Source organism: Siniperca chuatsi, linkage group LG8 (assembly GCF_020085105.1).
Source record: "Siniperca chuatsi isolate FFG_IHB_CAS linkage group LG8, ASM2008510v1, whole genome shotgun sequence".
NCBI classification, from domain to species: Eukaryota; Metazoa; Chordata; class Actinopteri; order Centrarchiformes; family Sinipercidae; genus Siniperca; species Siniperca chuatsi.
Window position 1 is genome coordinate 4570695 of NC_058049.1, and position 17026 is coordinate 4587720.

Below are 17026 nucleotides of genomic sequence, written 5' to 3' on the forward strand. Positions count from 1 at the left end.
AAACATGGAGAAGCAGCGTTCAGTTTTTATGCCCCATATATCTGAAACAAACTCCCAGAAAACTGCTGCAACTCGTAGTTCTTTTAAATCAAGGATGAAGCCTTTTCTGTTTGCGCTGCCTTTTATTGAATCAAATAAAGATACATTTCTTACACAGCACTGTAACTTTTACTCTCCCGTTTCATCTTCAATTTGACTAAGTGTTTTTAAATGTCTTTTTATATTGCCCTATTGCTTTTATGTTTTATGTAACGCACTTTGAATTTCCTTGTTGTTGAAATGTGCTAGATAAATAAACTTGCCTTGCCTACAACAAATGCTTCTTAAATTGATCAGAAATAACAAATCACTAATATTTGATACACTGACAGAGTCCACTCTGCATGACTTATACTTTAAAGTACATTTTATTGATAATACTGACATACTTTTAATTAACATTTTGAATGCAGGACTTAGTATTTTTACACTGTAGTATTACTACTTTTGCTAAAGTAAAGCATCTAAAATACTTCTTCCAACACTGACACTCGGTACCAACCACAAGTTTTCTTGATTATCTCAATTCCTCAAGTATTTTCAGATAATCTGCATCAGAATAAGATTAACCAGAGTGGAAGATGTTTGCGGCCGAGGTGAAGAAAATGACATGACACAAACAAGCAGGCGGATAAAGACTCTGGAGAGTTTTAATTCTGTCCCAATTCCACATAAAACAAATATAAAAAAGTAGAGCACTCTCTTGATTCAGAATCAATCAGAGCCGACCTGAACTCTCCTCTCCTAAGATAATTTCTGCAGCTCCGTCTGGACTCAACCTGGACAGTTCGTACAGTTTTAAAAAGACCCATTCATAAGAATACGAGCAGGATGTAAAAAAAAAAAAAAAAAAATTGAAATTCAAGCAAAAAAACAAAAACAAAAAAAAACAACAAAGGAACACTACAGCAACTTAATGACAGAGGATTTGTCAAACCGACTCGTTTGAATTCCTACTTTGAAAGACGTCCTCAGTTGTGGTCGCACAAAACTAACACAAAACAGAGGTAAATAAAAAAAAAAAACAACTGTAATGTGGAGATTCTTGATGCAAGAGCTGGTAGTTTCTAATGTGTAGGTTAAGCACAGGTACTGTGTGAACACAAGTACACATTTCTTTTCATCCAATTATGTGTGTCAGTGTGTGTGTGTGTGTGTGTGTGTGTGTGTGTGTGTGTGTCTCAGAGCTGGAGGGCACAGAACTGCTGGTAGACGGCCAGGATGTGGGGGTCGAGCTCTGCGGTGAACAGCAGGTTCTCCAGGGTTCCCATGTACTGCTGAATGGTCACATGGTGCTGCAGAACGAGGAGACATCGCGTCATCGAGAGAATACACACATCAAACATGTAGTACTGCAGTGTGTGTGTGTGTGTGTGTCTCAATGTTTTACCATGAGGAAGATCTGCTGCAGCCGCTCGATACAGTTTTTGTACCAGGGCGTGCTGATGTCGACGCTGCCCGTCTCACAGCGAACCAGATGCTCCGTCAACAACATGATGAAACGCTGTGGGAGGAAAAACGACATTTAAAAAGGAGTGCAACCAAATGTATGTTGAATCTGCGCCAAACAAGTTAAACTGAGGTTTCCAAACAGTCAGGTTTCCATCCCAATTTCTGGAAAATTGACTAAAGAAAAGGCTAATTCCTGTGCGTTTCTGTCCATTTTTTATTCTCGCTGTAATGTGAATAATCAGGAGTTGAGCACATCAAGATAAACAGCGGGTGGAGCAAATTCTCCAGTCAGGTGCCATTGAATCAGGGCGCAATGAGATGTCGTCATTAAGAGCTCCAGTCAAACCTCAAATGGTGGAAAACGTTTGTTCCATGTATTCATTTGAGGAACGTTACAGTCTCATTGCTCCACACAGATCTGATGTTTTCCCTCTCATCAGTGGAGCGGGAGCTTGAGTGACGTTTAAAATCACACACTTCATGTACGTCATGAGTTATTTGCTCCGTTTCCATTGTACTTAGTCACATTTTTATCGATACGCCAACTTTTCCACATCAGTTTTTGATTTTTCTTTTAATTTCCGGTGTTTCAACTTTTAATGTGTAAATTGAAAAGAGAAACAGGTGGATAGAAACACACTAAATATTGGGTTAGAGCAGCAGTTGTTGGAGCAGATTTAATTGTCCTCCATAAAGTGCAGTCCATTAATCCCCTCCCTCATTCTGCTTTTTTAAAAATGGTTTTAACCAGGATATTTTATTTGACAGCCGGCAGGAAATAGAACAGAAAGAATGAGGGGGATGACGAGTGGGGAATGTCCCTGGTACCATGAAAGCCTTCTACCTCACTGTAAATGTTTACACCAAAAATGATGTTTCATGTTGCTTCTCCTAAAATGCTGAATTGTTTTCGCAGCGTCACAAATGTTCGACTTTACTAGCTACAACAACTTCTCTAAAGCAGCCGCTTTCTGCTGTCCGTTTGATTCAAGGAGAATAGTGTGAAAGAGCTCTTAATGGGAGTTTGATGTCGCGTCCTTGTTGAAGGGCACTTTGGCAACAGCTGAGGGATGTCACTCCTTCACCTGAAAGATTTGCTGGACTGCTTCTAAAATATCAGAATTCCCCGCCCTGACAGCCCTTCAGTACCTGGAAGATGACGAGGAAGAGGTTCTTCTGTTCGCTCTGAGCAGACTCCACCTTCTCCTGTAGCCTCTCGATCTGCTCCTCCAACTGACCCTCCTCATCCTCGCTGGCCTTGTCCATGTCCTCGTCGTCACCGCTGTCCCTCTGACAGTGTACAAACATTAACCCCTCATTACTTTAACCAACTGAATTCATTTAATGTCAGGAATTTAAAACTGATGTGACCATGAAGATCATAATGTGATGGATAAAGTTACCCTCTTATGCTGCTGTTTCTCCAGTTTGTCCTTGGCCTCCTCCAACTCCTGCTGGATCTTCTGGACATGTTTGTCCATCTTTCGGATGGTCGAGTGCAGAATCTCCCAAATGAAAAGTCTAGATGGGGATAAAAGAGTTTTCTTTATTTTACAGAGGCAGGCAGAGTGAAAACATTGTATTCCAGATGCAGCATATAAAAAAAATAATGCAGAAAACAGAGCAGCAATTTTTATATCCTGGAAAAAAAATTATTTAATAAAACCTTCACATTTGAATTGGCAAAAACGTCATTTTCCTCATGTGGAATGCCTTCCTGTGTTAAATGTGTGGATGCCTCTTATCCTACCTGGTGAACTCGTGAGCCATATCCTGAGAGAAGAGCCAGTTGGCCACTGCAGCGCAGTCCACGATCTGCGTCCGAATCATTTTGTCCACCAACACTGCGATCATCTATAATGCAGCAAAGGCACCAAAACGTTCAGCTGGAACTGTTATTTCACATGTAAGTCACAACATTTAAAATGCACATTTTATATAGAAACTCTCTATCACTGAATGACAAACATTTTCAGGTTTGAACCTCGCCCCATCTAATTTAAGGGTTTTTCGTTTGCTTGTTTTGTGTTATTTGTACCTGCGGGTGATTCCTCCACACTTCATAAACCACCTTGAGGATGTGCAGCTTCCCCTCGTCGGTGTCTGTCAGGGCCTTCAAGATTTCATGGAACCTGGAGGGATTAGATGCAGGTGAGGCCAGCAGGACTGGATTCGCTCAATACAAAATGTATCATATTATATATTTTTTGGAAGTAGCGAAAGTTCTGGACGACCAGGAAGCCCCACAGTGTGTTTTCAGGTTACCAGACTTCAGGTCTCTTTACTTGAGTGAATACAGGATCACCAAAACAATTTTTTGATGAATGAAGGCTACTTTCAATATGCCAAATGCATTTTTAGCTTGTTTTCTGTGAGAGACACACTTGCAAATGTATGAAGACAAAGTAAAAAGCGGTTATTTTTCGTTACGGGTGAACTTACTTGCCGAGGGCACTGAAGGAGTGGCTGAAGGATTTGGCTGCCAGATGGAGAAGAGTCTGCAGGAACACATCGATCTTCAGAGGGTTGAAGCTCTCCCCCTCATCTGGAATTAAAGAAAGAGAAAATAACACAAAGGAGGGAAAGAGAACAAAGTAAGGAGAGTGTATGGAAAAACCTTCGAGAAAATGCTATTTTACCCAAGAGGCTGAGATGATATTTGGGTAAAAGCTCAAAAAACCTGGCTAAGCAGGAGCTTAGGTCCTGGAGGAGCTTTTCAGGTGAACTGACAAAGGTTGTGAAATCCACTCACCTGTGAGTGAGAAGAACCCCTGTGAAGTAATGCCTTCATCCCAATTTAATATCAAAAATGTTTTTTTAAAAAGGGATTACAGAAGGACGCCAAACTACGTACTAATTACACTTATTCCTCCCTGATCGTTTATTCGTTTACCTACTTTCATGCGTAATGCAAAATTAGATTTTTGTATTTTGTCAGAGACCAAGTGGCGATAATAATGAAACGGCTCCTTTTGTCAGTCAAAGAAGTCGCACTGTACTTCTACATGAACAAGTGATGATTTTTTTCCTCCTAGAAGCACCGTTGCAGAGTGCACAGACAAACCATGAAAACTGCCTACAATATAAAAAACAAAATTAGGCAAAATAAAATAAGAAACTAACCATCATCATCTTCTTGGTTTGGGTTGGGCACTTCTTTGAGGATGGTCAGGATCTCTTCGTTGGACGCTCGGTTCTTGATGGCGTTTCCGACAGTGACGGACACTGGGTAACCTGGTAACGATGCTGTGAGGCACAAGAGGCATTTTGTTTGGTGCTCGGGTCTGAACTTGTATGCTAGTTACAGAAACATAAATGCAACCATTTGAGCCTGACAGAGGATTAATAATAAAGTGGCTCAGGAGTTGGAGCAGGTGGTCCACTAATCATTTCTTGTGTCAAAGTGTTCTCGAGCAAAAGACTGAACCCCAAATTGTCTCAATGGTCAGACCAGCACATTACATGGAGCTCGCTGCCTTCGGTCTGTTGAAGCGCTTTGGATAAATGCGCTATATAAAAATGCAGACAATTTATCATTCTTTTTTGTTGCTGAGAATATGCTTATTTTCTAACAAGAAATATTAGAAGTGATCTGAGAAATGTCTTGTATTTCACTGGCATTAAGACATGAAACGTCTCTCCTATCCGGGGTTTGGCAGATTATTACAAGTGTGCTTACAAGAGCTCTCATCTTGGTATTTGTAAATAAAGATGGGTTCAGCTGGGATGAGTGCTGAGAAGGTTGGAGGGACAATGTCCACTATCCGCTGATGGTACGAAAGTCTGCAGGGAAAGGAGCAAACATACGGCTTCAGTTCAAGGAGACACTTTCCAGATTAAAGAATCAAAGAAAACATTTTTTCAAGCACAAACAACGGAAAAACATGAACAATATTCAACTTCTTCAAGGGGAAAGGCATTCAATTTCCACTAATTACAGAAAGTACTGGGAAAAACAATTAAGTTAACAACTAAAAGTATTAAGTGAGTCATTAAACCCTCAATAAAGCAGATTTACATGACACAATCAGGAATTCTACAGCCAATCAGATGTTTGGAAAAAAGACAGGCCTTCAAATGATGGCTGTTTAGTAAAGCAGTTGGAAGAAGTGACAAACTCACAATCCACTTCCAAAACTTTCTCACACAGACTTGCCTACTACAGCATACTTGAATTCTTTTGTCTTTTTCCTTGATTTTCACAGTGACCACACTGATCTCCACTGCCATATTGCCTCGGTTACGTTGCTTCTAAATTCACCTCAACTTAATATGAGAGGGAGGGAGAATCACATTTACAAGCATTTAAACTTCTAGAAAACATTTTAATAGTGCTTTAATACCTCATGCACTTCTCCAGGACCTCTTTGACAAACTTGGGCTTGGGCTTGTCTTGATCCACAGTCAAGCAGTCAGACCTTTATGGAGAACACACTATCATGCTGTCAACTGTGCAGTTTTCTTTGCCAATTTAAAACAACGAATATCTGCTATAAAAGCTCTCTCTGCCCATCACAGAATCACTCACCAGTCATCCCAGCTCCATCGAAACTGGAAGTTACTCAGATGGTGAGAAAACCAGTTGATTAGTCTGGAAATAAAAAGTGTACATGTAGAGAAGCGGGATGACAGTGTTAAATCACAGACAGGAACCACTTCAGTTCCGTTTTTCAGTCATCCAGTAAAAGTAAATGTGCAGTTAGATTACCTGTCTATGCAGGTGGTGTTCATGGTGTCCAGTCTCATGTACAGCATCTCTGTGGCTTGGGCCAACTGACAGGCAGGTGTTAAGGCAAAATGGCTTTTAAAGTAGATACATTTTTGTTCTTTTTGTTTAAAAACACCCTACTGAGTACTTTAAAACTCCTAACTATCACATGTTTAATATCATTATATAGTAATTTAGGTTGTGGTGATTATCAAATACTCTTTGTCTCGCCATATAATTGTATTGTGACAAAATTCTCATATTGAGATATTGTGGTACACAGTCCTCATGTCTAAATGATTGGTAACATTTCATTTGATGATTACATGACAAAACAGATTCAAACCGGTTATGTTGCAGTTCATGATCAGCATCTTAACCCCTCATGATAAAAATGTTTTGTCAACATCTGTCAGTGTGAAATCTTAAATACTTAAATAAGAAAATATTTATTTTTAATTATATGATTATGCTGAAGTAAAACATTTAAAAACACATATCGCTCAATGAGAATAACATCTTTTAACCTCTATTTGTGTTTTTGAGTACTTCAGTAAATATCGTAATATATAAATAAAGATAATCCTGTGATAAATACTAAAATGACACCAGCATGACACCATGAACCCACAAAATCCAGTTCTGCAGAGGTTTTAGACATTTCGGGGCGCGTTGGAAAGCTGTGTTGACATAAACTGCAGTGACTCAAACAATCAAGGATACAACTTGTGGCAATGATCCGGGCTGCAGTTTGCAGAGTTCAATAAGCAGTGTGGTGTACATGACATCGATGTGAGGAGGAGAGGGCAGCTGGAAAAGTTCTCCAAAGATCACCTGAAAAAAGAAACATAGTATAGAAATATTTTAAACCAGCCTTTAATGTTTCTCTTATTTCTCAGAATGTAGCTTGTCAAAATCTTGTATACCTCCACGATGTGATAGTTGAGCGGAATCTTATTTTTCCCTGGATAGCTAAGTAACTGGGCAGCACTGAAAGGTAAAAAAGAAAAATCAGAAACATTAAAACATTTGAGTCGGTGTTCAACATGAACATTCAGGCTCGACTACGTTGAAACTTGATCAAGCTTGTTACTCACCATGTTTTCCTCTCTTTCCAGTGGGTCTTGATGATACAGTGCAGGTTTTCTTCTATGACAAATCTCTCCACAGAATGGCTGCCGGGCATAACGGGACCCTAAGGATTAAGAGGAGAAACGTTTGTAGACTCTGCACAACAGAAAATAATCAAGGCGCCCCATTAAAATCACATCTTTAAAAAAAAAAATGACAATACAAATTCTGAGATACCTTAATGTTTGCTATGTTGACAACCTACACTGTCAGCACAGGGTTAATGGGTTTTCAAGGTCAAAATGGGCTCTAAAACTGATTTAATAATTTTTATACATTAGATTATACATGTATTCACCTAAATCAATTAATGTTTATAACAACAGACGGCAAACCAGTAACATATTGATGTGTGTTTTTCAAAGCCAAGTGGTAATGTACCTCCGGGGCATCGGTGTAGTCGAACATGCGGAAGACGACCCGGGGCATGGGGTACTGGGCGTCGGGCATGTGGCCCGGTGGGGTGAAGGGGGGCAGGTTGTGTTGCAGGGCCTCACACAGCACGCTGTCAAAGGCGATGTATGGACGAAGGATGTGGCGTTCCTGCCAGCGGTCTTTCTTTAGCTTCTGAATCTGGGCCCAAAGGCAGTCCAGGTACTGAGTGTGGGACAGGGAGAGAGGGAATCAAATTTTGAGAAATGACAAACTGACAGATACTGCAAGTTTCTGTAAAGGCCAGGCCATCATGCCTTTTTAAATTACAATAAGAAAAATATCAGCCCGTCAGCATCCAATTATACATAAATACTTATAACTGTATTTGTTTGCCACTGCCGTAATACCTCTCAAGGTGAGGTCTACAATCAGCTAGGTCAAAGCAGATACCGCAGAAAATGTTCATAAATTGTTCTTATAAGAAAGCCAGTTTGTGGGTTCTTGCAAAGTCTTTCAATTTTTAAATTTTGCAAGGTACCAATAGTAGGCAATTAAGGTAGGTTAGAAGAGAGACCCACTGACAGGATCTTACTGAAGAAGACTCAATATTTCTATAAGATGGTGCCAGTGGTTAGCAGGAAATATTCTATTGGGTAAACATCTCTTCCACTGATTCTTCTTGTCCTTACATTTTTCATAATAACACAGCTTAAAAGGTGGGGTATGCGATTCTGGAGAAATCCACTTCCATGACAAATACCATGATGTAGAGCAAACAACGACACAGCAAGTAATACAGCTAAAGTAAAGTAAAACACAGCTGTCACTACAGTTGCTGCTGCGAAGCTAACAGCCAGAGAGGATGAGACGGCAAACCAGCACCAGACAGCGATACTCACAACTCTCCTGCTACTATAGCAAACATCACAACAGCAGCATATCTTGGCAAACTAGAAAGTAAGCTGAATGTCCGTGGGCAAGTCATTTAATGTTACCTGACACACAAATCACGGCTGGAATGGCTGAAACAGTGTTGTGTGGCTCGGTCTGAGCCACTTTGTTGGTTTCCCATTTAGAGAGCCAGGGCTGTGTACAAACACCAGAGTTTTTTTCAGCGCACACACTGAACACACAGCTAGCGTACCGTGAGGAGTTATTCGCTGAATTTGACAAAAAGACGTGTATTGCATTAGAATCGCATACTCCACCTTTAAAGAGATATTGACTGAAGTTGAAGTGACCTTAGTACTTCACTTAAACAATATCATGGGATTCACAACAGTTATTTTCTAAACAATAAAGGGAGAAATGTAGCTCTTCCATCTGTCTCTCACCTCCTCCTGTGGGTGGGGCTTCTCTGCTGTCCACACCTGCAGCATGAGGACGTGTGTCTTTACTCGCCCCCTAAAAATTAGAGAGAAGTGTGATGTTAAGGGAGAGCTGACTGATATATAAATCAGTTGAAAAGGGGTGTCAACTAACAAGAACGTTAGCAAAAAAAAAAAAAAAAAGAAATAGCTAAGAGAATAATGAGCAAGAAAATAAGGCAGACATCTTACTTGAGGTAGACTTCGATCTGGCTGAGAAGTCGGTCCATCTCAACATCCTTCTTCTCGTAGAGCTCCTTACCTACCCAGGGCAGACAGGACAGAACCACATACACAAACCAGTCCGACCGAACCTGAGGACACAAACAAGACCACGTACGAAATCACATACTCATCATTTCAATCTCAACATTAATCAGGATTGCAGCCAAAACCTATTGAAAATCATGGAGCTTCACATAATAATTTCTTTAGCATTTTCACCCAAATTTAAAGTTAGCTGGTGTTTAAGTCAAGGATTGTCTTGGCACTAAACTCTAAATTTAAGGAGTTTAACTATTAATTTGTAACTCTGTAGTGAAAATTTAGGAGGTGTAAGCATATTTGTGTGATGAAAATGGCTTCAAAAACATTTTAGTGCCCTTTGTTGGCTTTTATTTATAATTTTTTGCACATTTTACTCTTTACAGTTTACAACTATCCAACCAATCCATGACTGGATTTACAATTAATAAACTAAGTTCATGGATTCCTTCATTACTTAAGTGTAGTAAACAAAATGGCATGATGACTCTACCTCAGCCTTCTACCTACCTGTGGTACATCTTCCTCTTGAGTAACACTGACAAAGTTTTCGAACATGGCCACCATTGAGGGAGCAGCAATCACATGGCAGTTGACCAAGTCAGACAGAAACCGCACCTACAAAAAGAAGATACAATGTCAAAAACAAAAAAGGTGTAAGCATCATTTTAGGTGCTAAAAAATGTCCAAGTAAACCAAGTAAACAGCTTACCAAGTAAACAGCTTCATTGTACAAGTTGTTTTTCAATGTCTCCTTGAGTTGCCTGATCATGGCCTCCACAAACTCGCCCCCAAAGTTGTAGTTCCTGGCATTCAGAAGGCCAACTAAAGTCGTATACACGGTCAGCTTCTCAGGTAGGAGGCGGGCACTGTCAAAAAAAGACAATTCAGTGAAAACCTACCACGTAAACACAAATCATTTCAACAGTAAAAGGGTGAGAACTGGTATGAACCTACACAGAACATAAAATGCGCAGGATTTTGTTTTTGTAGTTTGGAAGGTCAGCCTCCAACACGCCTGCGAGGCCCTCCAAGTTGCTCTCCAGCGATGATGTACTCTGCAAAGAAAAATGAAGCATCTGCAATATTTAACAAACTAATTCAACTGAAAGTAGTGTGCACTGAGGGCCAGGTGCCATGTGGAAACACCTTCAAAAAGTTCTGGTGATTGCCTTTAGAGGTAAAGTAGGAGGCAGAACAGAACACGGCTGATGTAACTATATTGCCAGAGTTGACTCTTTACCTTCTCCCCCACACGACATATCAGTGACTCCAGCCGGTCTTCAATTTCAATGGGCTCCGATGTTCTCCTCCTTTTGGGGGCCTGACCTCCTGGAAGGGTGAACAAGTAATGAAATAATCAGAGTGAGCGGAATGAGAAACATTAGCTGAGAGAATAACTCAAGGGCAGCCTTGATAGGAAAACCAACCCTAAAACAAAATTAACACACAAAACTTTTATAATACTATACAGCCCAGTTTTAATTTGTTATTTTGAACCAGCCTCTCCTTAAATGGGCAGTTAACCAAATTTACATATAAAGAGTCACCAAAGACTGAAAAAATATGTCATCGGGGTTATCTATCTACCATATTATTAACAAAAAGATTCAATTAAGTTGTTCTAATCGAAATGTTTGAATTGTGTTTTTGGAACTTGACCCATACTAGAAACTAAACATCTCTCGTCTCTATTGCATTGATTTTGACTATTGTTTTTTTTTTTTTTTTTTATCTGCCTCTTGTAAGTCCTCCAAATTTCGGGAAGTGCAATACTAAATTGCTGGAGTACACCATTGAATTGAATAGCAGAGAAAGTCAGTATTGTGGTGATGACATTTAGATACATATTCTTGAGAAGCTGCATAGACAGTGAATAGTGAAACAGCAGTCAAAATTATTTTACTGGGATACTGACGGGTTTTTTTCTGATTCACAGCTGGAAAGTAATGTAATGGGCTCTGAACGTTAACGACTCTACATGTAGGCAACATTAACGTTGTTGATTTTGCTGTTTAAAGTAGCAATAAATAAACTTTTAATCAGCCCTACGTCAGTGGAACACAATTAACCTTGTGAGGATAAAAATTAGCATTAGTGCGTTTTATAAAAGCTACTCTCACTGAGGTATTTGTATTATTCACATCACTTGGTTACCGCCCCCATGTTGACTAACGTTAGTCACATTGATTAACAGTAACGTTAGCTAGCTCCGTAGCTAGCGGTAAAAAAAAAAAAAAAAAAAAACGCGTACCGGTTAATTCTTCCGCTACTTTGATAGTTTGCTCAATCTTCTCGCTTTCAAGCGATTGCGTAAACAAGTATAAACGGATATGAAGTGTTTTACACTTTTGGATTATGATGACAAGATTAAAACCTGCCCTCGTAGAATAATTTATCAATCAGCAAGCGTGAATGCACCAAGCAAAAGATTAACGTTTCCCAAAACACGCTAACGTTAGCTAGCCACCACTCGGTACCCTAACGTCTGAAATACACAAGTTATGTCCACTTACCGTCATTCTCGTCGCTGTGTCGTCTCCTGGACATGTTTCACTCGCTATAAATGTAAGCTAAATCGACGAGAAAATGAATATGAAACAAAATAATAAGTCGGCTACACAAGCTTCTAGATCATTCAGCCTGGCCGCTACTAGGGCAGAAAAATAATAGCGGTCTTAGTCAAGTCAGGCACATCCGGGGCAGCCAGGGGTCAACCGGAAGGTGCACCGTCTTTTTTCGCCCGTTGCTGTTTGGCGATAGTTGGATATGTAAAATGTACATATTGTCATGTTTTAGACTTTATATTTAGTGTTTGGCAAGATTAGGTCAACATTGAAGGCCCTGATGATGCATTGCTCTTACATGTTCAGACCACAAAGCGGAAGGAGCTCCTTCTAAATTTTAACAAGTCTTGTAACTTAGCTAAAGAGTGTTTCCTAGCTAACTAAATTGATAATATTTTTATAAGCTGTTAAAAACCATGGCAGCGGATGAAACACCTTGCTCAGTGTTCATGGACTGGGAACTTGATGCTTCGACATCTAATGAACTAAAACAGGAGAAACAACTTTCTGCCTCACAAAGAAGGTACTACAGCTTCTGCAGGAGGAAGGTGAGTGACTAACTTATTTTTTACCGCATGTAATGTTACCAGATTGCCAGGTAAGTGAAGACGTGTTCTCAGGTACAGTAACATAAACAAGGTTTGAGGAATAAATTAAAACTTGATGGCATATTTCATATACATGAGTCAATAATAGCTCAAGTTAAACGTACTGTAGTTCAACTATCAACTAAAAATGACCAGTAACCAGTAATAAGTCTCTAAATTATGCTAAATTTTAAGAAAATTGATAGAGAAGATACAAAGCTATATTGATTATTTGATTATTATACAATTACAAAATAGAGGTAGACCATTAAATCAGCCGTGTCGATATATCGCCTGATATTAGCTTATTACAGCTCTATCAGTATCAGCATATATGTCGGCTAGCAAATAAGAAATTGCGTTATTATTATGCCGAAGATATGTTGTACCAGAGAGTAGGCTACTGACAAGTTAATTTTTGCAAAATGTCTCAATATTCTGCTGTCAAAAATTCAGTATTGTTCAAGCTATATTACAAAACCTAATGACCTATACTGTAACCTATAGTTTATATCTTAGCTCAGTGGTTCCCAACCTGGGAGTCAGGACCCAGCAAGAGGTCACAAGATGAATCTAAGTGGTTGTAAGATGATTACTGGAGTAATAAACAAGAAAGATAAATCCTGCTTCTCAAAAAAATGTTTATTTTTCAGATGTTTCCCAAATCTGTTTTTTTAAAATATACATAGACTACATAGTTTTATGTCCTCAGTCCTTATAAAATTATTTAAAGTAAACAATTTCAGATGTTCAATCACACTTTTCTCTTCTCCACAGTCATTTGCTACCTTTGTGGCGTCCAAGAGGGACGGCAGTCAGGAGGAAGGAAGCATATCGTGGTGCTGCTGTGGCCAGACCTTCAAGGAACACTCTGCCATTCACAAACATGTGGCCAGGACTCATCATACGGAAATACAGCAGCTCACACAGGCCACATATGAGCATTTGTTAAGCCAGCTGGAAGAAGAACCTGAAACACAGCAACCGAACGAGTGTGAGGTCGAGCCGGTGGACATTTCTGCATGGATACCTGGAACTGGTCACATCTCTGAGAAGCAACTTCAAAAGTACTGGTCAAATTTGGATTTTCCCATCTGGTTTCAGTTGTCCCGCTATCCGTGTCTTTGTACTGTTTTTAAAGTGTAAATTCATCTTACATTTGTATTAACATATGTGATTTATTAAATATTGATTTTAATTTCTGCATTTTTCAATAGATACCGACGTCTCTCAATGTAATTCTTCTTTTCAGGGGTCCAGGCAAGGTTCTCCTCTATTATCACTACTGCCAAGTGGAGGATCCACATGTCATCTGTGCTTGGCAGAAAGCTTTGTGCGAGAAGCTCCACTTAACTGGCAAGGTGAATAAATTCTCTTATCCTGGTTCCAACTGGGAGACTTCAGAATGTTTACATTGGGAACAGAAAAAGACTTAAACATGTTTCTATAATTGTAAAAAGGAAGAAACATTTAATTTAACTGTCCCCTTAAAATATATAATATGATCATCTTTGTCAGGTGAGGGTGGCGACTGAAGGCATCAATGGAACAGTTGGTGGCACCAACATGGCCACTGACATTTACATCGACGCAATGCGTTCACACCCACTCTTCAAGATGGATAAGGAGGATTTTAAGGTCAGACTCTGATAATTAAACAAACTCATGTTGGATGACAGAATATACAGATATGCCTTTTGTATATTGGATATACATAATGTTTCTACATGGCACCCTGCATAAATAGGAACTCTGTTTTGTGTTCCACTTGGTGGCCACAGCCACAGAGTTTTAAGCCTATTATAATAATATTATATTATTATAATATAAGAAATAATTGGCATAACATTAAATAATAATATTAAAAATGAAGTCATTTATTGTTACTAGTGCCCATTGTATGTAAATTCAGTGTTTGTCCCTGTGTGTGTGTGTGTGTGTGTGTGTGTGTGTGTGTGTGTGTGTTCAGACAAGTGATGGCGGCGCAGAGTGTTTTACAGACCTGAGGGTTGGGATCTATAAGGAAATCGTCCCAATGGGAGTGGATCCTGATGTTATTTCCTACCAACTGGCTGGTACAGTTTGTGCAAACAACAACAATAATATTATTGTAATACTACAAAAAAATCCCACCGCTACTTATTTTGATATGAAGTTATGCTATGTAACAGCTGATTTTGTGGTTTGTGAAGGTTGTCATGTTAGTTACAAATCTGTCTTGCCTCTCAGGAGTTCATTTGGAGCCGGAGGAGTTTCATAAAGAAGTGGAGACTCTTTTGGCTAAAGGGGATTTGTGTAATGACACCATCCTCCTAGACTGCCGCAATTTTTATGAGAGTAAAATTGTAAGTAATACATCAGTTTTCCTCCAAACACATTGACTTGCACAGGTTCTACAGGCTATATTAGATAAAATCTAATACTTTGTTTATTTTACCCCATTTGACCCCCAAGATACCATTTGTACTGAAGTGGAGTTTTGAGAAAATGATAGTATTTTTTGGTGAACTGTTCATTTAAATGTCCTGAGTAAGATGCTGAATTCCTACTAGATTCAGTTTTGTTTTGACTTTGACCTTCTATATCCCAGTAAGAATGGCAGGAAAAAGGACAATTTCCACACAATTATCATAATCAAACATGACAAAAGCCAGGTTGCAATATTTGTCATTCTGAACCGTGATTATTTTGTCCTTCCAGGGGCAGTTTACTCGGTGTCTGGCCCCAAACATCCGTAAGTTCAGCTACTTCCCGGACTACGTTGACCAGAACCTCGAACTGTTCAGAGACAAGAAGGTCTTGATGTACTGCACAGGAGGGATCCGCTGTGAGCGCGGCTCTGCCTACCTCCGCTCGAAAGTAAGTTGACTTGTCATGGATGTGAACTAAAGAATGCCATTCCGACTTATTTAAATGTGAAGCAGCTTATGGAAGTGGCTTGCCATACAGCAACTCATATTTAGCAGGCTGCTGACTCTCCACAAGGGGAAACTGTTTAGTTATTGTCCACCTGTGTCCTCTGACCAACTGTTACTTAAAACAAATACATCATTTTTTAATTGTAGTTTAAATAATCAGCACTAAAGACAGATTGTTTGCAGCCTACACTGGAAATTCTTTTTTACTGCCCTGCCTGTAGGATGTGTGTAAAGAGGTTTACCAGCTGAAAGGTGGAATCCACAAGTACATGGAGCGTTTCCCAGAAGGTTTCTATCGAGGGAAACTTTTTGTGTTTGATGAGCGCTACGCCATCTCCTCCAACAACGACGTCATCTCAGGTTAGTGTGTGCACAAAGCCCATCATCACTTTGAATAATATAAAGTAATTGTTAACAGTATCAGAAAACTTTAATAAACACTAACATTTAGTTGTTGGTCTTTGTGTAAAAAGTTATATCAAACTTATTACTAATTCTGTGTCTCTGTTCAGACTGCAGGTACTGCCGCTGTCCCTGGGACCAGTACGAGCTCTGTTCCACCCAGTTCTGCTGTCAGCTGGTTCTGTCCTGTCCCGGCTGCAGACAGGACGGACACACTGCCTGCTGCCCCACCTGCCAAACCAAAGGACAGGCTCAGAGCGAGGCATCCCCCACTGTTCCGCATCACAAAGAGGAGTGCGAGTGCACTGGTGGACGTCCCAGAATCCCTCAGGATGTGTAGCGATAGAGAAGTTATGATTGGACATCAGTGCTTGCAACCACATGAAAAATGCTGCCTGTCCTGGGATTAAATCAGACTGTACAACTAGAATTAGTGGAAGATGCCTAGTATATTTTAAAGTCATGAATTTTTTTATATGAATGTTGGAAATTAAGTCAGATTTACTGTATCTAAGGGGTTTAATTCTTCATCCGTGAATCTGATATTAGAAGATAAAAATCGTTCATTCATCTTTTATTGAGGAAAATGTACGAATACAGCTGCAGAATCCACAAGTTTTATTACATGAATTTTGTGAAACTTGAATGCCTCATCAGTAATGAAAGCTCAGTTCCAGGAGGTATGAAATTCTTATTTTGTGTGTGTGTGTGTGTGCGTGCGCTTGTTTGTGTAAAACTGGGATTTTATCTTTTTTTAAATCAGTGCTTTGACAATAATTTATGTTAATTACATGTTTTTGTTTGTCCCAAATGGTCATGGTTTCACAGACTATTTTAAATTTATGCTGCATAAAAAAGGGTAGATACACATTTACAGCCATGTAAATCTTTGGCCAAAGCAGGTTACTTAGACTGCAGGTGTCACCTAAACTCTTTAAAACCACAAGCAGCAACACATCTGTGTGCCTTACTTGGGATGACATATTTTTTGATATATATGAGTATAAACACGTATCAGTATGAAACCACACAAATGCATGCTACAAGTTATGTCAGTTGTAGAGTTAAATCTTAATTTCAGCAGGTCTCCGCATTAGGGATTTTAATCGCTGAGCCTTCATGAAATAAAGATACAGTTGCATCATTTTACATCTGTTTTACGTAAGTGTTACATTATTTTTCAGTTATTTGTGTAAAATAGTTGGTGTAATAGTCA

The 17026-nt window shown here is 39.4% G+C and overlaps 2 protein-coding genes across 2 annotated transcripts; one reads left to right on the forward strand and one right to left on the reverse strand.

Annotated features, from left to right (window-relative positions):
• Positions 1–671: 671 nt before the first annotated feature.
• Positions 672–12025, reverse strand: LOC122879870 (nuclear cap-binding protein subunit 1). Its single transcript, XM_044204368.1, has 23 exons — positions 11853–12025; positions 10580–10668; positions 10294–10394; positions 10049–10205; positions 9847–9954; positions 9265–9386; positions 9040–9109; positions 7712–7927; positions 7297–7394; positions 7126–7189; positions 6923–7033; positions 6200–6264; positions 6020–6082; positions 5835–5909; positions 5171–5274; positions 4615–4737; positions 3934–4036; positions 3530–3623; positions 3242–3345; positions 2895–3012; positions 2641–2781; positions 1430–1543; positions 672–1334 (listed from the first exon to the last, which is right to left on the reverse strand). The coding sequence occupies exons 1-23, from the start codon at positions 11884–11886 to the stop codon at positions 1221–1223; spliced, it is 2388 nt and encodes a 795-aa protein (XP_044060303.1). The 5' UTR covers positions 11887–12025; the 3' UTR covers positions 672–1220.
• Positions 12026–12033: 8 nt separating this feature from the next.
• Positions 12034–16959, forward strand: LOC122879872 (thiosulfate sulfurtransferase/rhodanese-like domain-containing protein 2). Its single transcript, XM_044204370.1, has 9 exons — positions 12034–12451; positions 13268–13557; positions 13743–13851; positions 14009–14128; positions 14460–14565; positions 14720–14835; positions 15191–15349; positions 15630–15768; positions 15921–16959. Exons 1-9 carry the CDS (start codon positions 12320–12322, stop codon positions 16148–16150), a joined length of 1401 nt encoding a protein of 466 aa, XP_044060305.1. The 5' UTR covers positions 12034–12319; the 3' UTR covers positions 16151–16959.
• The last annotated feature ends 67 nt before the right edge of the window (positions 16960–17026 follow it).

What these genes read in the sequence shown, in the direction of transcription:
- LOC122879870 (XM_044204368.1), bottom strand. Translation starts at nt 11,886, where the DNA reads ATGTCCAGGAGACGACACAGCGACGAGAATGACG. An exon ending in CAGATCGAAGTCTACCTCAA is followed by an intron (nt 9,110 to 9,264) that starts GTAAGATGTCTG and finishes TCTAATTTTTAG; the next exon opens with GGGGCGAGTAAAGACACACG. An exon ending in ACTACACCGATGCCCCGGAG is followed by an intron (nt 7,395 to 7,711) that starts GTACATTACCAC and finishes CTTAATCCTTAG; the next exon opens with GGTCCCGTTATGCCCGGCAG.
- LOC122879872 (XM_044204370.1), top strand. Translation starts at nt 12,320, where the DNA reads ATGGCAGCGGATGAAACACCTTGCTCAGTGTTCATGGACTGGGAACTT. An exon ending in ACAGCTTCTGCAGGAGGAAG is followed by an intron (nt 12,452 to 13,267) that starts GTGAGTGACTAA and finishes TCTTCTCCACAG; the next exon opens with TCATTTGCTACCTTTGTGGC. An exon ending in ATTTTTATGAGAGTAAAATT is followed by an intron (nt 14,836 to 15,190) that starts GTAAGTAATACA and finishes TTGTCCTTCCAG; the next exon opens with GGGCAGTTTACTCGGTGTCT.